General features: G+C 38.8%; 2 protein-coding genes across 10 annotated transcripts in view; both read right to left on the minus strand.

Moving 5' to 3' along the window:
• Nucleotides 1-23,396, minus strand: part of LOC136250950 (ubiquitin carboxyl-terminal hydrolase 7-like) — a 40,207-nt gene extending 16,811 nt beyond the window's left edge. For 3 of the 4 annotated variants that reach the window (XM_066043295.1, XM_066043296.1, XM_066043297.1), the window contains exons 1-15: nt 23,175-23,396; nt 21,015-21,153; nt 20,157-20,255; nt 19,943-20,016; nt 19,784-19,848; nt 17,997-18,196; nt 17,607-17,705; nt 17,382-17,455; nt 17,248-17,312; nt 3,601-3,689; nt 3,442-3,550; nt 2,777-2,865; nt 2,642-2,683; nt 2,495-2,594; nt 1,885-1,920 (exon numbers count right to left, since the gene is read on the minus strand). In XM_066043295.1, the coding sequence (XP_065899367.1) occupies nt 1,885-1,920; nt 2,495-2,594; nt 2,642-2,683; nt 2,777-2,865; nt 3,442-3,550; nt 3,601-3,689; nt 17,248-17,312; nt 17,382-17,455; nt 17,607-17,705; nt 17,997-18,196; nt 19,784-19,848; nt 19,943-20,016; nt 20,157-20,255; nt 21,015-21,153; nt 23,175-23,235 (1,341 nt within the window). In that variant the 5' untranslated portion in view covers nt 23,236-23,396. The remainder of the gene's footprint in view (nt 1-1,884; nt 1,921-2,494; nt 2,595-2,641; nt 2,684-2,776; nt 2,866-3,441; nt 3,551-3,600; nt 3,690-17,247; nt 17,313-17,381; nt 17,456-17,606; nt 17,706-17,996; nt 18,197-19,783; nt 19,849-19,942; nt 20,017-20,156; nt 20,256-21,014; nt 21,154-23,174) is intronic. The other variant, XM_066043298.1, reaches the window with a different exon arrangement.
• Nucleotides 23,397-25,183: 1,787 nt separating this feature from the next.
• LOC136250952 (ubiquitin carboxyl-terminal hydrolase 7-like) overlaps nt 25,184-27,974 on the minus strand; it is a 28,099-nt gene continuing 25,308 nt past the window's right edge. For all 6 annotated transcript variants that reach the window (XM_066043304.1, XM_066043303.1, XM_066043301.1 and 3 more), the window contains 5 exons: nt 25,915-25,962; nt 25,788-25,859; nt 25,683-25,734; nt 25,565-25,609; nt 25,184-25,514 (listed from right to left, as the gene is read on the minus strand). In XM_066043304.1, coding sequence (XP_065899376.1) covers nt 25,402-25,514; nt 25,565-25,609; nt 25,683-25,734; nt 25,788-25,859; nt 25,915-25,962 — 330 coding nt within the window. In that variant the 3' untranslated portion in view covers nt 25,184-25,401. The remainder of the gene's footprint in view (nt 25,515-25,564; nt 25,610-25,682; nt 25,735-25,787; nt 25,860-25,914; nt 25,963-27,974) is intronic.

Genomic DNA, 27,974 nt, shown 5'->3' on the forward strand with positions numbered 1-27,974 from the left:
AAACATGGCACATGTTGCAACTCTGTCATAATTGCATTTGTAGGTTATAACTATCATATAGGAGTTTGGGTTGTTCTGACCAAAAATATCACCCAAAACCTGCTTCACAATACCATCCTGGTGCCTTGGCAGTATTGGTTAGGTATAACCAAGCCCAAAAGTGTCTTCAGTACGACCCTAAATGCTTCCAATAGATTGTTACAAAAATTTTAAATTCAATGGAATTTTCTACTGCCTGCCTGGCCTGCCTGGCCTGCCTGGCCTGCCTGGCCTGCCTGCCTGGCCTGGCCTGCCTGGCCTGGCCTGCCTGCCTGCCACCTTCAGTGCCTGATGCCTTCAGACAAGCATAACTTGATAACGGCTAAGACTACAGGCTTGATTTTTTCACTGTTCAATGTCACTTCGTCCTGAGATGTGCCTTTTGGCATACGACAACACATACAATGCATGCATCATGGACTTACCTTTGTCCTCCTTTGTGTCTCATTTCTTTTTGCTGACAGCCCAAAGTGTCGATTCATGGTAGTGCGATGCATGGCTTCCCTACATTTGTAAATGAGAATCATCTGTATTTCCATGGTGACTGGATTGATTGCAGAGGCACTTCTAATACTAATATTAATTGTAATGCTGTGTAACAGGCTGAAAATAGGTGAAAGCAAAGTGTAATGGCCACTTCACGTTTGAGTAAGTAATGGATAGTTGGGGAATACAAATTGTCCGTATTTTTCGTGGTGACTGGATTGCTTGCAGAGGCGCTTCTCCTACTGTTCTTCATTTGTAGAGCTATGTAACAGGCTGAACATTGCTGAAAGTGAAGCGTAAATAATGGCCACTTCACTTTCAAGTCAGTAATTGATAGCTGGGATGTGTGTTTAGATGAAAACATTAACTCTCACTGGTGCTATTCTTTCTTTGATGAGGTATGCGTGGGTTCACCCGTCATAATAATGTTACAAAAAAGTAAACAAACAAGTATAAGGAAAAGTTAGGAATTTTAAGTTCGATTAGGGATCATAGAAAAAAGTGGGGAAACAAGGGAGGTCACCTACACCTGCAGATATACTAGTGAACATTTAATGGCTACTTCAGTCAGCATATCTGCAGGTGTAGGTGACCTCCCTGTTTCTCTACTTTTTTCTATGATCCCTAATCTTCCTAATTTTTCCTTATACTTTTCATTTTTCAAAATGTTGCTATACAAATCAATCTTTCTGTTGATAATACTGTATTTCACAGCAATATACCTACAGAGGTTCTCAGCATATGAAGATTCACCAGAGCATTGCCTTGGCTACATAGATAATGGAGATTTAACAAAAAAGATCTCAAAAATAGTTTTCACAGATATTCCCTGTAACTGGCACCTGTATATTGCACGATCTGCTGCTGCTGCTGCTGCTGCTGCTGCTGCTGCTGCTGCTGCTGCTGCTGCTGCTGCTGCTGCTGCTGCTGCTGCTGCTGCTGCTGCTGCTGCTGCTGCTGCTGCTGCTGCTGCTGCTGCTGCTGCTGCTGCTGCTGCTGCTGCTGCTGCTGCTGCTGCTGCTGAATGAGAAAAGTGGCAAAGGCTGCTAATAGGTTAATGTGTTAGTGACAAAAGCCCATTCCCAGGTTAGCGCATTGTACACTATCTCTATATGAAGTATGCTAGCAGCAAATGTAAACAAGTAGAATATCCTAGCAACTAAGATAATGAAGGTTTTTGTTTTCTGAACATCATTGTGATTAAAATTCACAACACACCAGTGTTTGAGTGTTGCTACAGTATGTACATACGTATGGACAAACTGTAATAATGCCCCAGTCACACACATATGTATAGAGACAATTAAACTCCAGCTACCAAACTTTAGTATAAATGTACATGTATGCATACACACGTACCTCCATTTTTCCTTCAAAAAGTTGTGGAATGGTACCCTGAATGAAAAAGAAACAATATATAACAGTTTAAGTAAATGAGCATGTGCATTACATACACCTATACTACTCATCACACACACAAACAAAACAACAGACACAGTACGCTAAGCATGCACACTACTACTACTACCACCACTACTACTACTACAGGCCTACGGCAGCCATGTGAGGCACAGCTATTGCCGCCCAGTGGGCCAGCACTGGGATGCCTGTGCACCACTCAGGCGCTTGGACTTTGTGCAGGCAGGTCCTACTGGGGCAGGGCTAGTAACCCACAGGAGGTCTCACAGAGAGAGGTCGCAGAACCCAAGGTTCCACAACAACCTCAACATCACTAAGCAAGACAAGGACAGTTGGGCATTTGCTTCCCCAGTTGACACCAGGCAACCAGGTCCCCACTAACAGCTGGGTAGACTGGAGTAATGTGAGTAAAGTTTCTTGCTCAAGGAAACAACAACAACAACAACACCAAAGTGGCATAACCGGGAATCGAACCTGGGACCTTTTGATCACCAGGCAGATGCCCTAACTACTTGGCTATGCTGCCTCACACTACACCACATACACACACCTCTACTGCAGTTCCCTTCATCTTATCATCAAGATTATCAAGTAGTACTCTGGACAACTCTTGTACATCATGTGGTGTGAAACTGTCCTTGGATTCCCACCTGATGTGTACAACATGTGTTAACACCACTTGATGTATCACACTTACCCAAATGACTTTGTCAACTTCTTAGTGGCCACTGCTCTATCACTACAATCAAAACACATATATTTAATTGTGTATAATACTCTCTATATATACACAATATAGAGAGCACCACAGGTACAGAAGTATATTACTGACTTGTGCTGTAGTTCATAAAATATTCTCTGCATGGCGAGGGGAACACTCATAACAGTATCAGCATTCTCAGTCGGCATTTGATACACTGCCTGTAATGGTACACATATATTATGAGAATGGTAAAATGGAATCCAGTGGTCACATTTATGGACCAGTAATTTGTTATCCTATGGTACTTGTACAACACAATGGAACACACTAATTGTATGAAGGTAAGTTGTGATGAGTTCCAATAGGGTTGGAGAGTGCACCTGTCCTGCCAAAAGCAGGCCAACCCAAGCTTGACTTGAACTCACCATGAACGTACAAAACCATTGATGTCATTGTGTTTACCAGGAAACCTTGGTTAACATTACACTTGGGTTCCACTTTGGTTTCTTCTTCACTTTATATACAAGTTATTTTAAAATTCACATTTATAAGGTAGAGAATAACATAAGAGAAGTGAGTAGTAGTAGTGTAGTGGTTAGATCCTAGTCTTACACTTGGGGTTCCTGGGTTTGATTTTCCTGACAAGCAAGTTTTCTCGATTTACTTTAATTCACATGAGAACTGTAAAAATAGCTACAGTGAAGGAGGAAATGTGCATACATACACATGCAAATGCTACAATAAAAATGTGAACATGCACACATATACAAATAAGTACACAAATCAGTACACACCTTCCTGAACTTATAAGTGAAGTACATGGTCTGCAGTAAGGAGTTCAAATAAGAAGTAGCACCCTGGCTTTTCAGTCCAACATAACCAGTATACTTCTTGGAGTCCCAACTGATAAGGTGACACATTACACAATTAGATTTAGTGGAAACTACACTTACTTGATACCATGTGGAGCATCCGCCATCACACAAGCTTGTAACTCAATACCATCATCTTTAACAAATCCTTTACTGGGGTCCAGTACTTCCTATTTGGATATATATGTAACACTTTCACACCTCAGATCAAAGAAGACGCCCGGGCTACATTTTGTATGTAGCCCAGCTAGCCAGCCTACATACGAAATGTAGCTGGGCAACAACTGGGCAGTGATAATAATTATAGATGTTGAGGCCGAAATCGATTGTGGGGATCGATTAATACTCACGTGATTAGGATGCATGACTTGGATTTCACCACGAAAACCACTCAGACGGAGAGCATTTTGTTATCTTCGCCATCCTACGAGTTGAAAAATGTTGGGCTAAGGTGAGAACAAGTGCTATAGCTTATTCCCTATCATTTCTGCACGTTTTCAAATATGGACATGTTTCCATCACAAAGCTACCACTCTGCACAGAGTAACCACTCTACAAGTAAGCTGCCTTTAGTGAACTTTGTAATTCTTCCATAAATGATTCAATAGCACTGATTAAAACATTAAACTCGCGTAACCGAAATTCTCCGTGATATCTCTAGGATATGTCCGTTCATCATAACCGAACATAACCAGAATGTACTAGCTGCTGACCCACAATCGAAAATTTAGGTAATATATCCAGTGGCTGCACCCGCATTGGCTTGGGTAATTGATCGCCCTGTACAGGCTATCATCCTGATAAGTGTTACATATTAGCTGTAACACAGGGAAATGGGGCTTTGCCTGATATGTACGTATATCCTTGGGCAGTCGGACATACATATCAGGCAAAGCCCTCATGCCCATGTACATAATATATATTATATATATCATTAAGTACGATACTTAATAAGTAGGGATTGGTAAGAAATCATATGGCTTCATAAATTTTTTTTAGTACTTTAAAAAACAGCCTTGCAATACGTTTTACCAGAAAAAACTACCTGGAATACATTAGTACTGCTGTAATGATGCTGTACCTTGGTTAAACGAAGCGAAAAGTCAAATGTTTTGATGTACAGTGAGTTTTTTGAAATTCACCTGGATTTCGTCTGCCTGCCTGCTGTAAAACCTGGTTGCACTAGGTGTACAGCTCCAGAAAATTCAGACAGCCAAGGTAATGACGGCGAATTTATGAATCTGTTGTTCCGATTACGTTCTGTCCACTGCACCATTCATCATTCATTCGCTTCTTTGTTCTTCTTGAAGAATAATTAATTAATTAATTGTTTTTAATTAATTATTTTTATTATATATATATGTGTGTGTACCACTTTCACACCTCAGATCAAAGGAAAGCCAGTGCACATATATCACATATTACATTGACTCAAAATGTTAACGAGATATACGCACTGCTACCAGTGCATATATCTCGTTAAGGCAGTGCGTATATCTTGTTACACACTGCTTTAACGAGATATATACCACTTTAGCGTGGGCTTTCAAAGCCGCCACTCGGTGTTTAACTCGCACATTGCCCGGGAAATATCATGGGAAGGCGGTTTGCCAATGACTTTGATACCCAGCCAGTTCAAAGAATTGATGCGCTTTGACTCGTTATATTGAGTGACATACAGCTTTGTATTATGGGACTCATTTTTGTAGAGGTTGCTAAGCTTAGCACATTTGCTAAGATAGAGTAGTTGGGTGTTACTAAAGGATAATGAAGGCACAAAATAATTGTTTGGGCGATTGTGGATGCGTATTTCTACCCACCGTGTATCAGCCTTTGAACAGACCATGGAACAGCAAAGCTACTACCGCTACATTGAAATAGGTTAGTAACTTACAGTCCTAAGTACTTAACTTAATAGAATAACTTACTTACTGTCCCAATAGCGAAGTTAGTTGGCTTAACTTAGTACAAAAATGATAACAATATAACTTCATTCCACAATCGCAAGTTTCCTAACATTGCGTGTTGAAGCATAGTAACGTATTAATGACGTTTTAACATATGGACAACGTTTTGATGGCTATTAGCTCACGCTATTAAAACCACGATCGATCTTCAGATGCTACTGTATAAAACTAATGGGATGAGTTCTCGTTAGTTCTTTCACCTATTAGGTGAGTGCGCCCCAAGTGGTATATATCACTTATACCACGGCTGCTTGAGATTTTGCTGACATATACACCTGCAGCCCTCGGGCCAAAGCCCGACATATACACCCGCAGCCCTCGGGCCACAGGCTTTGGGCGTATATATCAGCAAAATCCCTCGCAGCCGTGGTATAACTATTACATACGCACTGCATATATCTCATTAACTTGCGACATTACACACCTAATAGGAGTGCACACTATATCCAGAAATCATCAGATTTCTTTGATGTTATACTGTTATCCTCTTCTCTTATATAGGGAATCAAGCAAGCTGTGATTGTGAGATTGAATTCTGCCAAACAACCTGTGATGGTGGGGTTCATTTTAATACATCGACAGTAGTTTGTGTTTTACTTTTGTAAATGTAGCAATTAAAGTAACATAATTAACACTAGTCTCTTAAAATTGCTCCCACAATCACAGTTTGTTTGAAAAATTTAATCCCACAATCACAGTTTACTTGGTTCCCTATATAAGAGAAGGGTATAGCAACTAAAGATTTTGCCAATTAGGTGGGTCTACATGCTAAAGTAGAACATATTAGGTATACCACGGGCACTTGTGCATTGTCTGTATATACGCACTCGGGCCTGCAGTGCTTGTGCGTATATATCAGGCAAAGCACTCGTGCCCGTGGTATAACTATTGCATATGTGATTACACAATGGCTAGCAAACACAAAAAAGCAAAATTAACTCTACTACTACAACTACAATTACACTACCACCACCACCACTACTACTACTACTAACTAAGGGTAAAGGGGATTGTCATCATCAGACCCCTGCAGAGCCCAATATCTGAGGATTATTCTAGCATTGTTAGTCCATAAGGTAACAGACAGTTGCTGGAGGAGATTTTTTCTTGCTAATTTGGGAGGAACACCACTATGGGGGTGGTTTAGTCAAAGCAAATGGGGTCCAGACTCCAAAAGTTTCTACTACTAAGGGAATAAAATCTGCTCCGACCTTCACTACAGCTGCCAGATGTTTCTCATCCTTGGCCAACTCTCCAACTGCAGCACCACCCCAGCACAAGAAGTAGATGAGGAAATATAAGCAGGCTGAGCAGTATGGGGACATCAAAATAGGCAGAGTGATCATGCTGGAAGTCAGGGTGGAAGATATCACCCAGGTGTAAGCCATCATTATAGGAAGCACGCTGCTCCTTAAGACATCAGGGTGATCTTGTGATAGAGCATTATAAAGGATGTCAACCAGGGCATCATGACGACGGATTCTCATCGGACCATGAGAACAGCCTAACAAATGATCATCAAAGCAATCTGTAGGTGAGAGGCAAGTACACAGTGGAGAACGAGGAAATAAAGCAACTTCTAGCCACAGACGTAGGCCCACAACAAATTCAGGTCCAGGGATGACTAATCCAAGACAGGTTCGAGGAATAGCCTTAAGCCAACCACTACTGGTACCAGAGGAATGTGCCGGGGCAGTCAAATGAGCCTGATCCCGAATACTAAAAGATGCATACAAATCATCAAATAAACATTGATCTAAAAATCTCTGCAAATCTTGCTGAGATGCTGATGAGATGAAACAATCACTGGGAAAGTCAGAGAATACAACGGCAGCAGCCCCTTCATCGGGAAAACTAAGCTGGCCTGCATCAATAGAAAGAAGGGTTGAAGCTAAATCACAGTTACTGTTACATAAGCCTAAAAAGGCAGCCGAAGCAGAAAGGACAGATTTGTGTAAACCTAACCCGCCTATGCGAAAAGAAAGAGTGGATCGGCACCAAGAGTGATCAGAAAGATTACACTGTATGATACGACTAAGACAAGAGTGAAGATTATGGTCAAATTGATAAAGAAAAGGCCTCAGAACAGAGAGTGGTACAGCTCGAAGCAAGTGAATAATTTTACAGCTACTGAGGCAACTACGTAAGAGATGGAGTTCTACTTGAGGGTCATCTAACATAGCCAGTTTATCCTGAGTTACAGCCACCTTATCCAAACAAGAAGAAAGCTCCTTGAAGAAGTTATCATCACCCCAAAGTGGAGAACCCAATAGTTCCAAGCCAGTAACCCGCTTAATATTGGGAGGAAATTCAGGAAAGGAAGGGGTGATCACCTGAAGACCAAAACAGTTCACATTTGGACAGATTCAAACGAAGCCTAAAATCAGGTTCATGAGATGCGAAGAGAGACAACAGGAAAAGTAAAGAGGATCATGTACCCACAAAGGTATCATCATCAAGGTACCAAAGATTTAGCTTAACAAGTTCATGAAGGTGAACAGCGTTACTGAATTGTAGAATGACAAGAGAAAATAGTAGGGGGCCTAGAGGATCACCATGTTGCACCCCAGAGGAAGCTAAAACTTGTCTGCTACCAAAGCGTAGCTCCACTTCACCCAGGCACTGATCTCTGGAAAATCCTTAAATACATGAACAAAAAAGGCAGAGCAATCAAATTCATTAAAGACATTTTTCATATCCACTTTCAAAAAAGCCAAGGAATCATCACCACCATGACGAGAACAAAGTGACAAGTGATGTGAATAGCACTTTCCAAGCCTCCAGGAATGCCAACACCAACTCATCTATAGGGTAAAAATATGTGGGGGAGGGAGGGGCAGACTGCTAGGCAGCAAAGACGACTTGCCAACCGACGTAGGACCTCGCCAACAGCGATAGGGCAAACATCTCCACCTCTCTTAAGCAGGGCAGTTAAAGGAGCACCACACAACCATAGAGCTAAGCAGGCTTATCAGATAAAAGATGGTTCACGAGGCAAGTAAGAGAGAGTAGACACTCCCTGGTGGCCGGAGCAGTACTGCCAGCTACTGCATCAAGTAAGTACTGGGCGAAGTTTGAAAGCTAGTACCCTTTGGAAAACTATGTAAACAGGACAAAACCATTGATTCAAGCAGAATTCAGATCATTATCATCAGGACATGGAGAAGAAGGGTGGCGCTTAATTAGATCTTGGTAGGCATCATCATCATCATCATGTCCTACAACACCTGTTGAATTAAGTGCTTGAAGAGCATTGCTGTACCTACCTTCATGAACATAATATAAAGTACGTGATTTAATAAAATCCCGCTATAGAAATAACTGGAACAGGACTTGCTGTATTAACAATTGGATCAGGACTTGCTGTAGTAACATCTGGAACAGGACTTGCTGTAGTAACAAGTGGCACAGGACTTGCTGTAGAAACAAGTGGCACAGGACTTGCTGAAAAAACAGGGCTTGCTATAGAAATAACTGGGTCAGGACTTGCCACAGTAACAAAAGGAACAGGACTTGCTGTAGAAACAACTGGAAAAGGACTTCTGTAGAACCAACTGGATCAGGGCTTGCTGTAGTAGTAACTGGATAAGAATTTGCTGTAGTAACAACTGGAACAGGACTTACTGGATCAGGGCTTGGTGTAACTGAAGAGTTGCTGACTAAAGAAGGCAAGACATCAGAACAGGATTCGCTGATTGGCACTGGTGAGGTGTTATTTGAAAGACTGCAGCGGCTGACACAAAACAATCAACAGGAACTGAGACCTTGCCAACTGTAATGGGGTCCAAACTATCAAGTGGGGCAGAAGAACTGCCAGTAGTCAGAGAAACATCAAGCGATGTTTCAGATGAGGCATCTATGGTTGGAGCAGGCAAAATATCTCCAGATGTATTGGCCGCTGAACCAACAGGTGTGACGAATTTAAAACACTTCTTCCCTTCAAAATTGTTGTAGGGTTCTAAACTCTCCTAATGGTTTTCCACAATAACGAATGGATTTCTTCAAATTCTTAGTACTTCTTCTTCCAGTGCGATGCTCGAATTTGCAAGGCATCAATACCACAGAACCAAGAAGCACACTCGGCTAGAAACATTGATTAAATCTTTCACAACCAAACTAGCACTTAACGAACCATAAACTGTGTCCACTACAGCTCTACCAGGAGAGCGAGATGACATCACACTCACCCCAAGATGAGAAAAACACTTTGGAACTTATAATATGGAACTGAAATCAACAGTATACCTCTTATAGTAGTGCCGGGACTAAATTTATTTTTCTGGCCTTATCCGAAATTATGTCACAGACATAAAAATGGCTGCTGTATGTGGGGATGTACATAAAATTTCTATGGGTGACTATGGGACAAAAATTTTTGAACAGCAATATCTCAGCCAAGAAGGAAGATATTGAACTCTTACTAGTAGGTATGGCTATAAGACATTACGATAAGTACGTAAAAGCGATTTTCGATTGATTTTCAAAACAAAGCTAGATTTCTATTCTTTCAGTTAATTTATCACCATACCTGTTAGTTAGAACTTGATATCTTTCGTCTTGGCTGAGATATTGCCGTTCAAAACTTTTCTCCCCATAGAATGCCCCTACTACAGCAGTTTTATGTCTGTGATGTAATTTCGGATAAGCCTCTATGAGCCTTATCTGAAATTACATCACAGACATAAAGGATAATTAATTGTTGCAGCACTTAATAGTTGCGCGGCGTGTGCCACAACTCAAACACATGATTTTAATGAAGTGTGAGTATGTGTGTGTATTAAAGATGAAGGTGAACGGGTGTAGTACCAAAGGAGTTGTCTCTACCATTTATTAACGCTGGATAGTTGTTTTATAGTCTTACCAGTTTAGCTTTTTTTTTGGCAAGATAGCTAGCTAATAATACCTTTGAGGGGCGGATCCACCTCGGGATCCAGACTTCTAAAAGTGAGGGTTCCACTCTTAATGGTAGATGCTCCAGCGATGTTTTACGGTTAAATCGTCAACATTTAGGCCATTAGAAATGCAGCTGAAGCTTTTAACAGTTGTTGTAATAGCTTTAAACATAGATATATTATAGCTTATGAAATGGGATTGGAAACTGATGGCATCACATAATTAACATGTGCACAAAATGGGCGGATGGTTCAATAATTCGTTGTGTTCACAGAAATTGTTTTGTAGCCATTGCACCTGTACGACAAACACAATTTGCCAGCAATGCCTAAACTGTATGTCATGATTTATATTACACACTATACCTTATAAGGCTATAGAAGTTATTCATAGTGCAGTAGAATTAAGAAAGAGTTGGTATTTGAGGTTATGTAATCAAATTATTAAATACCGGTTCATGGTGTAAGTTATGCACCTATCAACATTTTTTTTAACATTAAGCCCCTTACCATCCCATATGTATGGGTATTTGACAGTTTGCAAGAGCTAAAGCCCCACTACTGGGGCATAGGGTTCATCTAATCCCCACCACAGTTGAAAGGCAATTTTATCCCATAGAGAGATAACTTTTGCGTCACAAAATTAAAATGCATAATGGCAAATTCCACGGGGCAAATCAATTGGGCATCAGGTTTAGTTACAAGGATAAGCTTGAAAAAATGATTGTCACCAAACAACGCTTCAGTAAGAAATAATGATATGTTGTGGGTTGATTTGTTGATACGTATAAACGATGTGGGAGGACTCTTCTATTGTACCTTTGAAAGTGTCAAAATACTTGTGCCTACACATTTTTTGCTAATTATCTGCTGTAACTCGCCCAGCATGAACCCTGCACTAAATATCTCTTGCACTACTTACTTCCTTCCTCCTGGTAACGTGGTCACATTTAGAAAGACAGTTTCAACAACCTGAGGTTAGTGCTCCAATAGCATGCTTACATTTTCTACTCCACGGAAGTGATTATGTAACTACTGTGACATCAGGTGTTACTGCTCTATACTGGGGAGTACAAATAACAAGTTAATTTTTCATTGTAGTACCATTACTGTGTTTCCAGAACAACCCTCCTCAATGTCTTATAGCTGACAACTAAAATATAAGGATCAGTGTCATTTCAAACATAACTTAGATTCTGTTTTGTGCTGTTTGTTTGTGAAGTACCAGTATAAGGTTGAGCCTTTTATGTTTACATTTTTGGACTACCTCTGTGAATGAAAGATTGTACCATTTACAACTTGTTATGAAGCATAGCGGATGAAATCTTCCATCATTCTTAACATTGCCACCCAGTTGGATGAAGTAGCTCCTGCAGGGGCCAGTTAGAATTATGATTTATATACGTAGTATGTATGTTGTTGACTTTGTTCACAGCCTGTTAGCTAACACTGTACTGTTCAGCATGCTTTAACTATGACTACCTGTGAGTTACATTAACACTTGTGCCATTGTATAAAAGTGACTAGCAATGTATTGTATACATGGAAAACACTGTGTGACTGCCTGAGAAGAAAAATGTGCAAAGCTTTTCCTGGGTATCTGATGTGTACCATCAACTGCATGCTTGCCTTCTGAGGCTCATCAGCACTTGATGAGATGTGTACCACTGAAGTCCCCTTATAAATTGCCACTGCTCTCAGCAGACTACATAGACAATCCCTGCACATGTACAAAGCTACACACTATACTTTTATTAATTATCAGCATCGGGTCAACCATATATCTATTAGTCAACTGAAGTGATGTACTGACAAATGTACCAACACTTGGAGTAACCATACCAAGTATGAGAGAACTTGCTTGTTGTTTCAGTATTGTTTTCACTAACAAGTAAACACAAATAAGGACAGGCGCTCCCCACATTAACCAGCTTCCTGTAATATCATCAGTTTCCAATCCGGTTTCGTAAGCTATAATATCTATGCTTTAAAAGACAAAACGATAATTATTTTTAGAGGCGCTTATTGCGTATGAAGGTAAAATATAGCTGCTTCACTATGTGGAAAACAAAGAGTATAATAGACTATAGCTAGATATCTTAGCTAGACATAAAAAGTAAACAAACTAGCTATAAAATTTTAAAAGGAAGTAGGGGTTGATACAATATACATGCTACAAAAAGTAAGGAAACAAGCTCAAAAATGTTACAGCTGAAATGAGAAACAATCCAGCTATAAAAGTAAGGAAACAAGATTAGATGACTACTCGCTAAAATGAGACACACTTTAATCCCTACTTTTGGCTAATTTGATGGTCTCATTTCAAGATGCTAGCCAAAAGTAGGTATTAAAGTGTGTCTCATTTTAGCAAGTAGTCGTCTAATATTGTTTCCTTAGTCAGCTAAGGCCACGTGTCGACCAACCATGAGAAAAGACCCTGCATTTTATTCAGGTTGAGAGTGGTTTACTGACAGCTGCCAACTGCAAATTCCTGTCTGGGAAGACTCAGACTTGTGTACATTTTTATCACTTTATCAGAAGTTACTCCAAACTTGTGTACATGTAGGCAGTGTGCATAACCCAGGCCTACACAAGGTGGAAAGCAATCTTTTGTCACTGAATTAGAGTTTAGGCTGAATAAACTGGACCTATGTATGCTGCAAGTGGAAGACTTGCTGCACAGGAAGTTGGGAGAAGCAGTCAGTCAGTTCCACCACCAAGTAACAATCCAGTTTTGATATACCCAATCAACAAATTAGGTCAAATGACTCCAACCTAAGATATTTTATAGTTCAGGCCTTGAAACCAATGGCAGAAGAGGTGGAGCTTGTGCAAAATTTGAGCAACAGACAAAGAAACAATCCAGTGTGGTTGAATGCAAGTACATTGTGGGAAACATTCAGCATCTTTGGAAAAAGTCTGTAACAGGACTAGAGGTGTACTGATATGGGTTTTTGGCATGTACCGATATCCAATATTGATGCCACCAAAAGAAGCCAATAACCAATAGTTGATCCGATATTTGCATTACAGTTTTAAGCAAAAAAGGCGTACACAACAACATGTGCATGTGCTATACTCTCCGCCTGTAGTGGTTGCTTGTGTGCAATCCAGACAATTAGGTACTCACAAACATTTTTATGTATACTCTCATGAAGCCTTAAACAGATATTTCTGCATTACTTCACATTTTAATGGCTTGTGAGAAAGCTGGTACTGCAAGTTTCCTTGGATATTCTGTGACTCTTCTTTTATTACAAAGGTACAAGGTAAGTGCGGGTAATTCCGGTCACTTTGATCATTCTCAACAATGGTAGAATCCCTTGGCCTATAATTTGGTAAGCTAATGCAGTGTCCTATGGCCTATCCACAAACCAACGAATCCGTTATTCCATCGCAAAGTTTGACACGAATTTGTAGCATACTCATGGGTAATTTTGTTCAAAAACTTTGAAAATGTCAGGCAGCCCAAGCTCATATTTATAAGATCATACCCCTGGGTAATTGCAGAGCAAAAATCATAAGAATCCATGCAGCACAGGCGGAGTGGCAGTCGATTTTTCAGCAGCTGCTCTATTGAAACACAAAAAAATATTTACATAAACCTTTTAAAATACGCATTGTTGCTTCCTTCCAAAGGGTAAGAACTTTCTACTTGATTTATAAGCTACAGATGAATAGTACTTTAGTTGCTATACTTATAAACAGGATTGGTAACCTGTAGAAGGTGTTACTTGTCTGTTATTTGAAGTGTCCGGAATTAGCCGCATGTTGCATTTTTACATGCTGTTAAATTTCAGGTCATAACTCCTCAGCAGTTGATTGTATTGAAACGAAATTTGTACTGCAGATGCACCATAAGCTAGGCTTTGAAATGATTACTAGAGTTTGTGCTAACTTGTTGTGAGTGCAGTGTTAGAGGGATTTTAACAAAGATTATCTGGAAATATCCTCATTTACCTCACTATATAACTGGCTTTCCAGCAACAAACACTAGAACTGTGTGTATTTGTATGGTTTCTCATAGTGTAATACGCGAACAATACATCACTGGCACTAAACAGCCACATGGATAACATAGAAAACCAATGTATAATCCATTAATGTACAAAATAATGGTACTGTATAAATATCAGTAGCGATATTGGTCCTCCTGCTGTTCTGTACCGATACCGAAATTGGTAAAAATTACCATATTGGTGGCTGATATTTTAGCTGATCCGATTATCAATACACCTCTAAACAAGATGCTAGGTTGCTTTACTATAGCAAAATCGCATCTTGGAAATTATGGCTTTCCTCATACCACTGCTTTGCAGTGGGGCTGTGATCATGAGAAAGATGCCATTCAACAGTGTGTTCTCTGCACAGGTAACATCATCTACACTGTGTAACATCATTGTGAATGTCTTTAGCATACAAGTCAATGTGATCTGCAAAGCTTAAATTATCAACTTCTCCAGGAGTTATACATTGTCTCTGCAGCACTCTTCATGAATGAGCAGAAGTACAGCTATTAGGTCTTTTAAAATAGACTGGAACGAAGCCTCTGTTTGCTCTTCTTGGCCCTTTGAAATCCAAATAATGCATGCTGCAATTAACTATGCCCTGGGAAGGACACCACTTACTACTATGAGGACCCTATTTATTGTACAAGTACACAGAAAAATTTGAACTAGAGTAGAGACCATAGCACATCGATAAAAAGTACTGAAACAAGCTGGAGTAGTGCACGATATTAAATCACAGTAAAATAATAAGAAGTGTTATAACCCTACTGTACATTTCCATTATGGTATCTTGAGCACAGTAGGGATATAACACTTCTTATTGTTTCACTGTGATTTAATATTGTGCACTACTCCAGCTTGTTTCAGTACTTCTTATCGATGTGCTATGGTCTCTACCTAGTTGAAAATGCCAAATTTTTCTGTGTACTTATTTGTTAACTTTTTTTGTAAATAATTATTATGATAAATAATTATTATGACCAGTGAACCCACGCATACTGCTTCTGAAATGGTGTTGCATGCCCCAGCTACGTATATCAATTATCATCTGAAAAGTGAAGTATCCTTTACGCTTCGTTGTCAGCTATGTTCAACCCATTACACAGTATTTCGGATCAAGAACTGTCCGAAAAGCACCTCTGCAATCCATCCATGCATACTGAAAGAAATGGTGCCAAACGCCCCAATTATATCAATTATCGTCTGAAAAGTGAAGTATCCATTACACTTCGTTGTCTATGTTCAACCCGCTACACAGCAGTACGAATGAAGAACTGTTTGAAAAGCACCTCTCCAATCAAAATAGCCACTATGAAAAATATGGATGATTTCCAATATGAAGGGAAGCCATCATGTGCTACCAGCAAATCGACACTTTTTGCTGTCAGCAAAGATGAATGGGACACAAAGGAGGACACTGGTAAATCCATGAAGAATGTATTGTACGTACTGCGGTATGCCAAAAGGCACCTCTCAGGCTGAAGCGATGTTGAACAGTGAAAAAATCAAAGCCCATAGCCTGAGCCATTGAGTTACGTTTGTCTGAAGGCATCAATTACTCAGTCAGTCAGTCAGTCAGTCAGTCAGTCAGTCAGTCACTACAAAATTCTGTTAAACAATTTGAAAGCATTTCGGGTCGATCTGAAAGCTTGTTTGGGCTTAGTTTTAACCAATACTGCCTCATCGTCATCAGGGAAAATTGAGGCTGGTTTTTGGGTGATGTTATTTCATGGCCACGCCTACTCCTTTGTGGTCCCCACTATACAACAGTACTATCATACTGTATGATGAATTACCTCCTGTCTGACCAACTCTGGAATTTTCTTGATAGTGTAGAGTCAATATTTTAGGCTTAGGACATTAGTGTACCTGAAGCACTGGGCATCTGCCAATCCAATTTCCATTAACAACTTCTGTGCATCATCCTTTTCTATTGTGGTAACACTGTCGTCTAGACATATATACCTTCAGTACCATTCTGTATGACTCACAAAACAGCAACTCAGGTAGTTGTTCAACATTTTCTTCCTTAAGTTATTAGACCAAGCCACAAGAAAAACACCCAGTGAAGATATGAACAAGGCTTGCACTTTACTTCTCCTGCAGACAAAGACTGAAGATTTTTATTTGTATCTTTGGTGTCTATTTGAACTATTTTATTGCAATGTAGCTGAACACCGTGACTACACTATTGGAATATCCTGATCAAGCACTAAAATGCATTGGTACAGATCTATTGGTACAGGTCTATAGGGACCTCAGAAACTGTCCTTTATAATGTAGTGTCCTTACAGGTAGGGAGTTCCACTGTAGTTGGTTTTACTCAGTGGCTTTTGATCCGATTTCGTCTCGACAGCCAAACCGGCTTTCTATGGTGATTAATTTTATACACTGATTTTCCTCAGACGCAACTCCACTGTACAGTGTCTTGATCTCTTGTATGTATGTTTACCTTCATAATGAAACTGAATTGTAAGGTGAGTTCCTTTGATATGAAATCCACCACAGAACACGCTTGTAGTAGAGAGTATGTTTGTACATTCCCCATAAAGAAAGAAATTGCCACATATCCTCTGGTGTACCTTCCACTGTAGATCAACAGTGAACATGTGTGAAGCAATTGTGCTCATCCACAAACATGTGACAATGGCATTTTTTCAGCTTTGTACAGTGAATGGGACTTACTAGAATAAACTCTTTTGTGCCAGCTGGATGGCAATTCATACAGTATGCAGCAAATCTGGAGTTGATTGGTTAACACATTAATATGGCAATATTATAAATAACAAATTCAGTGGCTTTTATTTATTTCTATATCTAAATTTACCATAAATGTTAAGAGGTTACACAGTTCATTACCTGCCATATCATAAAATTGCCATATCCCCAATCATTCTCCTTAGAATGGTACCAGTGTACAATATCTGAATAACAAACACAAAATAATAATAATAAAATCCACAATATGACAACACATCGTCTTATATACACACCTTTGGAATGATTGTCTTTCTCGTTGGCAAAGTTAACTAGAGTTATTGTTGCTCTGGCATAACAAGAATATCCCCTACAAGAATACAATAGTAGTAGTAGATGATAAGCACACACTATGTACAGTATGGTATACACAATACAAGTAATACTAGATTGTACATACAACCATTAGCATCATCATTTGTAATATAAAAATTGTATGATTGTTTTGAAACATTACTCACTGCAATTCATCACTCTCGGGATTACATTGTACAAATACTCCAAGACCTTTCGCCCTTCCTTCCTTAGTAACACACTCACGTGGCATCACTAGTAGCTTCCTGTAACATAATAGTTGTGTGTGTACTACACATGAACACATAGTCTATATGTTTATGTCAATTGATACAGTTATGATTTACAGTATATTTAAGGAGTGAAGTGTGCATCTAGATCCGGCTAAATTCCAAGTTTGGTAAGTATTCGAACACTTAAAGATTACAGTACTTCTGAGCCTTACACTTTAAAAATAGACTAATAAGCCACCAAAACATGTATCATACCAACCTCAAGCACATGACTCACATACATAGTAATAGTCAACACTAGAATGATACAAGATAATGACATACCATGGTAGACCACGAATGTACGTTGCATTACTCAGAACAGAAGAGCTCAATTTGCTGATGTCATTGATGGCAAATCGTACTACTCCTTCTGGTTTGTAGAGATAATGTTCAATGCTTCCTTCTGGAGCATCAGCCATCACATAAGCTTGTAATTCAATACCATCATCTTTAACAAATCCTTTACTGGGGTCCAGTACTTCCTATGGTATACCAGTGTAAGGAAAATTAGGAAATTTTTCTCTACATTAGTTGGTTAACTTTTTATAAAATGATCCATCAACTAGTAAACTTCTATAGTACCGCATCAAAAGAAGGAACAATGCCAGACACATGAGGCTATAATTGTACATATAAGCAAAAGAGTCTGCTTCACTTTCTGCCTATTACATAATACGTGAAGCAGCCTAGAAAAAATCTGCTTACTCTGACTGCTGGAGGCGTAGTGCTAAATTATGTTTCATAGCAACACAAAGCCAATAATTAGTGCAATCTTCATGATCCCTGCTATATGGTAAAATATGATGCAATGGTCAAAAAAACTTGTGAGTATATGAATGGAGTTTGGCTTTTCTCTTCTTTACAGGAATAAGGGAAGGACTATTTACAACAGGACTTCCATTATCCAAACACCTGTGTGCCAGTTCAATCATAAAAGTGTTCAGATAAATGAATTCGTTCAAATAAATGAAGCCCATTTATTTATATAGAGTTCTGTTCAACTACTCTAATAGAACACACATTTACTGTAATAAGTTTTCACCTAATGATGAAATACTCTAATAGAGCAGTCATACTGTTCGGATAATTGAGATTCGAGGTCCTACTGTATTTGTGTATTTGGTGACAATTGTAACTGCAATTTTAGCTGAACACTTCTACAGGATGACTTGCCATTTTAATAGGGTGACTGCACTATTAGAGTATCTCGACTGCACATTTACATACCAGAATAACTCGGTGGACTTGATTTCTACTAGACAACCGAACAGTTGATTAATCTATCTAGATAACTTTCCATTTGGTATATGGGCTGCCTTATCAGACACAACTCCACTGCAAAATTTTCTCCAATCAGATAAGAACTGTGCATATACATGAAAATATTGTTTTCGTTCTTCCAATGCACCAGCTTTTTGGACCACACTCTGTGTCTTGTATGTTTTTCTCCGTGACAGAATTTACTGAATTGGAAGGTCATTGTGGTGAGCTCCATTGGTATGAATCCACTACAGAACTATATGAGAGAGTTAAAAGTGATTGTTTATGTGGGAAATATGAAATGCTTAAGGGTTCTACTCCATTGTAACCTCATAGAGGAGGAAATTGCCACACGTCCCCTCTCCATTGGGTGTGCCTTCTACTGTAGATCAACCGTCTAAAACCACGGTGGACATCTGAAGCAATTGCGCTCGAAAAACCAATGCACGAATGTCTACAATGGAAATTTTTTGGCTCTATATACTAGGGCACAGCAAATGAGATGCGCTAGAAATTTCTTGAATAAACTCGTTGGTCCCAGCAGGATGGCAGTTATTATGAGGCAAATCTTGAATTGATTGCATGATCAGACGGACGGACAACTTTATATAGTGGATAATAGTACATAAAGATCACCACGTATATAACAAGGACTTTCTAACTGACAATATCAAATGATTACATACAATATAGCTGTAATATAATTCCAACAATTGCCAGCTATTCACCTCTATTAATACTGAATGAATGTAACACATTTACAATAACAAGTAGTATTCAGTCAGTGGCTTTATGTTAATAGTCATTACCTGCATTGCAATAAAATGGCCATATCCCCAATCTTTCTCCTTAGAATGGTACCAGTGTACGATATCTGAATAACAAACACAAAATAATAATACCATTTACCGCCTTATAAATTAAAGGAACTGCCCAACACATAAAAGTACGCAGTCTTATATACGCACCTTTGGAATGATTGTCTTTCTCATTGGCAAAGTTAACTAGAGTTATTGTTGCTCTAGCATAACAAGAATATCCCCTACAAGAATACAATAGTAGTACATGATAAGCACACACTATGTACAGTATGGTATACAATTCAAGTAATACTAGATTGTACATACAACCATTAGCATCATCATTAGTTGTAATGTATGATTCTTTTGAGATATTACTCACTGCAATTCATCACTCTCAGGATTACATAGTACAAATACTCCGAGACCTTTCACCCTTCCTTCCTTAGTAACAGACTCACGTGGCATCACTAGTAGCTTCCTGTAACATAATACCAAGAGTATATAATAGAAACCAAGAGTGTCGAACAGTGTATTAGCCTGTGATTAATGATTGCATAAAGTAACACAGATATTTCAGTAATTGTTTGTTTACGTGAAACGGTAATTTGAAATGCGTACATGGCAACAGGTCTTTGTTTGCCAGTTTTCCATGTTATTCAACCAAGTATTCAACAGTTATTGTACAAAGAAAGTGTAGCAAGGACCCAAGATAACTCCAGCTCACTAAAACAACGGTTGCACAAATGAGCGTGTTGCCACGCCTTCAGGAATCTGCTTGGCAGTGCCAGAATCTTAACATTAGCCAATTCCCTTTAATGCTATCAATGTTTTCGCTTGGTTTAGTGGCCGAATTGGGCTAAATACAGCAACGGAAATGAAAACGAACAATTACTGAAATATCCATGTTACTTCACACAATCATTAATCACAGGGTAATACCCCTGTTCGATACTCTTGGTTTCTATTATATACTCTTGATAATAGTTGTGTGTGTATACATAGTCTATGTTTGTAGTCAATTGATAGAGTTGTGCTTTGTGTTTTGAGGAGTGAAGTGCACATCTAGATATTGACAAAATTTCAAGTTGATAGGTTTATCAAACACTTGAAATTACTTCTGACTCTTACATCACTTAACAAAATAATATTAATCATTTATCATTACCAACCCTCAAACACATGACACACATACACATTAATACAGTCAACACTAGGATGATACAAGATACTGACATACCATGGTAGACCACGAATGTATGTTGGATTACTCAGAATGGAAGAGCTCAAGTGGCTTATACTATTGATGGAAAATCGTACTACTCCTTCTGGTTTGTAAAAATTATCTTCATCAATCTCCACAACACCGTCAGTTTCATCTTTAAGGTATAAACCAAACCAATACTAATTCATAAACAGTTTTGAAAAATGCAAGCAGTGTAAGACTGTGTAAAATACCAAGGCATTCAGCAGAAACAAATTGTATCAATTTATTATCAGACAGTGTGGTAGCACTAATTAGTAGGGTTCCCCCTTAAAATGACAGGCAGCGCCCAAAATGCTGCGGTTAAAAACCATCATAGAAACATCATATTCAACGAAAAGCACTTTTTATGGAATAGTTTTAGTACAATAGACTTAACTTCAAATCCAGCATTAAAAACAAGAAAACACTGAATATTTAAAAACTGTCAAAACCCGGTCTCCCTGCTTGCCTGCCTGGCCACAGTTGCAAGGCTAGTGGTCAAACAAAGCAGCGCACAGCCACCATTTCATGCCACAATAACAGGTGGCATGTGCTTTTTCTGGTTCCAACGAGTGTCTGCCTTCTGCACTTTGCCTTTCTTTTCACCTCAATTACATGGTCGTCTTCTCAAGGAAAGCATACCGAGGCAAATTTTCCACATAGACACTTTCCTTAGGAGAGCGTATTCAGAAGCAACAAAACTATCTGAAGCGTTTTAGCAACTGTAAGTGGAGTAGATACTGTATGTGTGGCTGCACTTATAAAATGATCGCATAGACCAAACCACGTCCCCTAAATGATCAGAACATACCACCAGGTTCTTTAACGATTAGAGCATGCCATGACCACACACCCTTAATGATCTAGCTGCAATTTTGCTGTAGAAAACTAGACATGGCAAACTACGCCCATTAATATGTTGCATACAATAACTCACTCAAGACAATCAGGGAGATCAAGATACACTAATAAAGTAGTCACATGTCTACTATGCTATAGCAAAACAGTAATAGTACAATTTAATTTTTATTAATTAAAATGAAGTAGCATTCCAGCGATAACAAGTAGTAATATGAATGATGGTAGCTATTACAATATAGCACTGTACCTACTTTGGCATTGAACAGATGGTAGTAATATGCCAATGTAGGGATTTCCCCACACAGCTATGTTATAGTAGTTACCATCATTCTTGTTTCACTCAGGGGCGTACGCAGGAATTTTGAAAAGGGGTTTCCACTACAGCTAAGTGACTATTATATTAGAGTATATTGCCTGACTGCTTTATTAGAGTATCTCGATCTTTATAATTCAGAATAATGCTATAAGATCAGGCGAAAAACTATTCCATGATAGATTTCAGATTCAGGAAACCTGAAGTTTCAATTTGAATTCTTAATGTTTCAAGTAATGTGTAAAATCCAAAGGGGTTTCCTGAAACCCCTGGAAACTCCCCTCGGTACGTCCCTGGTTCACTACTCTTTATTGCTGGAACCCTACTTCATTGATATATGTAACCAGCTGAGCAAAACCTGTCATTTTTGCACTTTCCTTAAATTCCATTTTACTGCTTCTCTGATGACAATGTAGTAGATATAGATAGCCAAAGCCTATGAATGGTCGTGGAGTTATAGTGCTGAATGAAATTTGATTTGTACATGCAGCACCTATCTGATCCAGCAGGGACTTAGCTCAATCCGACTCAATGAAGAGTGATTCAATGAAGTATAGTGGAGACCTCTGTAACGATGATCTTGGGGCTGTTGATGAGGAATAGGCACGTAACCTTTATTGCCCAGTCTACAGTGGAAACCGAGCTAATCTGTGGAGAAAGGTCTGCAGGTTTCAATTGATGTGATTTGAAATCTTGAACTGATTCATTTTCAACTGATTCCGTGCTGGATTCCTGTGATTCTAAGTGATTCCTGGCACCAATTTATTGATTCTTGTGGGGACACAAGCATAGAAACACAAGGATTTACAGGAATTTTTGATTCCTGACTCTCAAGTCCCAACTGACCATTGGCATGGTTCATAGAGTTGCGGACCCTGCGTATAGTTTGTACTGTGATAAAGGGTAAAGGCAGGATAGAACAAAATACGTGTTCATCAGAACCACTGGTAACGTTAACATCGAGGGGCCCGGAAACATACCTATTGCGTGGTTGTCGAGGTGGTTGTCTGAACTCGTGCTCATTTCTTCCAAGTATGACATTTCTTCCTGTTTGCTCTGAACTGGTCCAACTAAGCTGTTTCGGTGCGCACTTATTCGATTGGGAGCTCTATCTCTTGCACTCTACATATACCGTAAACCATTACCGGTACCATATAGCACGAACTTTTTTGCTGACTACTAACTATTATAGCAGGCTAAAAAAATATTTCTATGTCAGGTAGTATCGTGCCCAGCCGGGCTCGCGCTAATGCGCCGGCTGGGCACGAGACTAGTAATGCTTTACTGATGTACTAGTAATGTTTGTTGTGGTTTGTTTGTTCTTGTATCTCAGTTGTGTTTTTGTAGGTGATATTGACTCCTATGTTACAATTGATCTTTTAGTAGCTGAATACTCTGTTGCCTGATCTTTTACCACTATCCCACTGAACTTCAGTAACTTATATTGCAGAGGAGTAAAATGGTTAAAGCCCCTCTTGCCTGACGTTGAGGTGGGGCTTCTAACTTACTTTCCTCTGCATAGCTATGTAGCTATCTAACAAGTTACTTTATAGCTCTATAAGCATTGAGATGCTGGAATAGTTGTAAAAACTTGCATGATGTCATAATGAACAAATAATTGACAGCAATGCAGGCAGAGGATGTGAAATATAAAAATTATAATTGGTCGGTGGCACCAGCTTCTGTTAGCAGAGAAGGAGGCACACTAGAGGGTGTGTGGCTTAATCATTTTATTATGCCAGCATAATGAGCACAACAGGTGCCTGAAGCATCACAATAATTATTATGTCATATAAATCTAGTCTATGGTCACAAGGGGGCTAAGAAAAGTATAATAATATCACGGACAATTAAAATCATTTTGAAGGTAGTTATTTGGAAGCTAGTGGAAAATGCAAATTGTGTAGTTGGAGTGGTGGATATAGCAGCTAATTCCATAAGTATCTAAGTTAGGCACTGTAACTATACCATACCATAGCTCCAGCTGCAGGTAGCAAAATGTATAGCTTTATTACTAGGTAGTTTCAAAGATGCTTATAATGTCACCAGATTTAATAGTATTATGAAAATTTGTTCACTAGCTACTTCCATTACTGTGAAACTTCATTGGCAAAGATTATACTCACAAATGTTCTAGGCATACTGTTTAAAGCGTAGACAATTTTTTTCATTAAAGTATTCCAAATTCCCACACTCCAAACGATCAGTCCTGCAAATATAATCAACTTTGATAGCCCTCAGAAATCACACAAAATTCTCATTATTTTCATCTTTCCATTGTTTATACTGACATTTCAGATGATAATCATGGCATGAACTTCAGATGATTATTGGGGGTGGTCTTTATATCTAAGTGATGAAATTGGTAACTATGTTTGGTAACTGGGTATGTAGTATGGTTAAACCCCACCATGAGTAGGATCAATATTGTTGTTGTGCTGATGTGCAGAGTATATACATGTAGGTGTGGTTTAACTGGTTTCTTTAAAGCACTTTGACAATTGCTAAATTAAGGTGTTTGTAATGTGTTGTCATGCCTTCTATCCCACACTTTGAAGTATTTGACTTCATAAAGAACTACAATGAGGCTATAGCAAAGTTGTGATGGTTTCAATTTTGCTGTGCTTGCAGTTTATATGGTATGGCTTCATCTTTCCTTTGATCCAACTGAATGTGTAAATCAACTTATCCTTGGTGTTATATAACTTCCATTCCTAGGGTTTAACTACTACATGATGTAGGGCTTCAGTAGGATAGTACTGGTAGAAGCATAATCCCTTGCAGTTTATTATGGCTATGGCAACACAATCCTACAATAAGTCCCTCTGATATCAGGTATACACCAAGATCATCTAGCTGTATGTTAGCTTCTAGTTTAGGATCAGAATATGAACAGACTTATTATCATCACTTGAACAGTAACTTACCAGGGGTGGAGTGGATCCAGAAAACCTAGCAGTTATTTATGCATGCTGCAGTAAAAACCAAGTGTGGCTATTAAAACAGAAATTTTACTAATTTTAGGCTACAAAAAATGCAACAACAAAGTGAAGATACACTAGTGTTATTTGATTTCTAATGTGCCAATATAATAGAGTTTGTGAAGTACATAAAAACAGGGTATGGCATTGCACATACAACAGTACACACAATTTCATATATATTACAAAGAGAATACAAGAACAAATATTATAATATAGTACAAATTCAATTATGGATCTTTATAGCTTTCTCAAATATACTGCGAGAACGTTTAGGGTTTCTATTGACATGATCCAGTCCAAAGAATGGAAATCCCAATTGGGGGAAGGACGATGGTCCTACACATGTATGTGTCAATATTAGCTTCCACATTATACATATCACATACCTTTCTCCCCATAGAAATATTTAATATATAGTCTATCATCTTTTTCTGTGATAAATAATGTTTAAGTATATAATTATCAATAGATTATGGTACAGACATGTGATATCTGGTAATGTACCTTCTGATAAATTTTCTTTTTGTGTAGGACTAGCAATTATTGCAAACTTGTACTACATATCGACAGCAAAAGATAAACTAGTTCCAATTAAATCAACTCATTTACTTTTTCATAATCCTTATCTGATACTCCAAGGAGGTTTTGTATTCTAACTTTTATACTTGACAAATGTTCTCCCTATAGTAACAATGTGTAGATCATGTCACTCGTGATGGGATATTATCACACATACATCAGTAAGTGGTAGAAGAAATGGTATTCCAAACGTATTGTGTATTTCCTGAAAACAAAACACAAACGCATAATACATACAATTTTGCTATTACATCACTTGTGTAATTTATTAAATAACAGATTACGCGTGTGTGTGTGTGTGTGTGTGTGTGTGTGTGTGTGTGTGTGTGTGTGTGTGTGTGTGTGTGTGTGTGTGTGTGTGTGTGTGTGTGTGTGCGTGTGTATGTCCATAGATAATATAGAAAAGGGATTGGCAACGATGATGTTACTACAGACAATCCTTGTTACAGGTTTGACTTGTCTGGTTACGAGTTCAGTAGTCAACAGAATCGGTGCTCAGTTCACGAAATATCTCCTCATATAAATCTTTAACCATTAGTTTATGTTGAAAAAATTCTTGTACCTTGTCAGGGTTCTTAGTAATAGCGCCACAAAAATTATTGGTGCTACACCTGGGCAACCATAATGACAAAGTTCAAGACAAACTGGCTCTGTACTGCTGTGATTTGATAATACTCCCCTGACATAACGGTGAAGAGCAAGGTAAATTCACGAAGAACCAAAGTAGAGTTAGTGAGATATGGCCACGCAAAGTCTGAACCCGTAATGAGGATTGCCTGTACATAAAACTACTAGTTCCTATGAGAATGACATCACTGTTGCTAATCCATAATAATTTTATATATTAAAAATTTAAAAATGAAGTAGGAATCCAAGGGATAAAAAGTAGTGAAACAAGAGATGAACAATGGTAGTAGCTATTACAGCATAGCTCGATGGGAAATCCCTACTTTGGCATGGTATAGCAATTATTTTGTGTTCAATGCCAAGTAGGGATTTCCCATCGAGCTATGCTGTAATAGCTACTACCATCGTTCATCTCGTTTCACTACTTTTTATTACTTGGATTCCTACTTCATTTTTAAATTTATAATTTTTAATATACTAGTTTGTTTAGTTTTTTTGTTAAGGCATACAGCTAGCTATAAACATGTGACTGCTCTTTTAGGGTGACTGCTGTATTAGAGTATCTCAAGTCAACCTTCTAAATTGAAGGTGTGTGGTCACTGAAATACAGCTAGCGTAAAAGGGGTGTCATTGTGGTTTCAATCGATAGATCGATAATGTGTAAAATGAAGAATGGGCGTGATCTTGTGACCTATCGTGAAAGCTATCTAGTACCGGTACCTCCGTACAGTAGCCTCCGTCATAGATTATATAAGTAAGGAATGTATAATCTATGCTGTACAGTAGTGTGGTGTCTACTATGCTGTTTAAAGAAAGTGTTGATACGGAAAATTAACGCCTTGATATGGTTTCATTGGATGAAGAAGACAAGCAGCCTGATTGAAGATAACAGAAGACAAGGCACAGAGGGCACACACTCATCGGAATCCCAAAAGGCACATCCCACTGGTGAGTTTGTTATTGTGGTGTAAAATGGTGGCCGTGCACTGCTTTGTTTGGCCTCTAGGCTTGCAATTGTGGTCAGTCAGTCAGTCAGTCAGTCAGTCAGTCAGTCAGTCAATCCAATCAAGTTTTGGCAATTTTTAAAAATTCTGTATCCAGCCCCACCTGTAAGTGTTTTGTTGTATTTAATGCTGTTTTATGTATTATATGGAATAGTACTATTCCGTAAAGGTGATTTTTGTCTTGTAAGATATCTCTAGGATGATTTTTAAAGGCAGAATTTTGGGCAGCGCACGAAAATTTCACCTGGATTCCTACTTAAATGGCATGACCGTACTGTTTGATATTATCTATGGTGTGCCTGTGTGTTGCCCTGTTATGCCAAGTTGCTATTATTGTTTCCTGGAGCAAGAAACTTTGCAAGGGCCACCGACAGGGAAGGGGGAGGGGCAACTGGTGAAATTTGCCCAGGGCTCCAAGGGGGCCACAGGGGCCGAGCATCAATAATTGGACATCGAGATACTTGAATTGAACAGTCACCCTAATACAGCAGTCAGGAAAATAATCCTATCACTGCCACAACCACCATATGGCGGTTTCAATATATACACGCCCATAGCATCACTTTCTAAGCGCTCTGTAACTTCA

Source organism: Dysidea avara, chromosome 3 (assembly GCF_963678975.1).
Source record: "Dysidea avara chromosome 3, odDysAvar1.4, whole genome shotgun sequence".
In the NCBI taxonomy this organism is placed as follows: Eukaryota; Metazoa; Porifera; class Demospongiae; order Dictyoceratida; family Dysideidae; genus Dysidea; species Dysidea avara.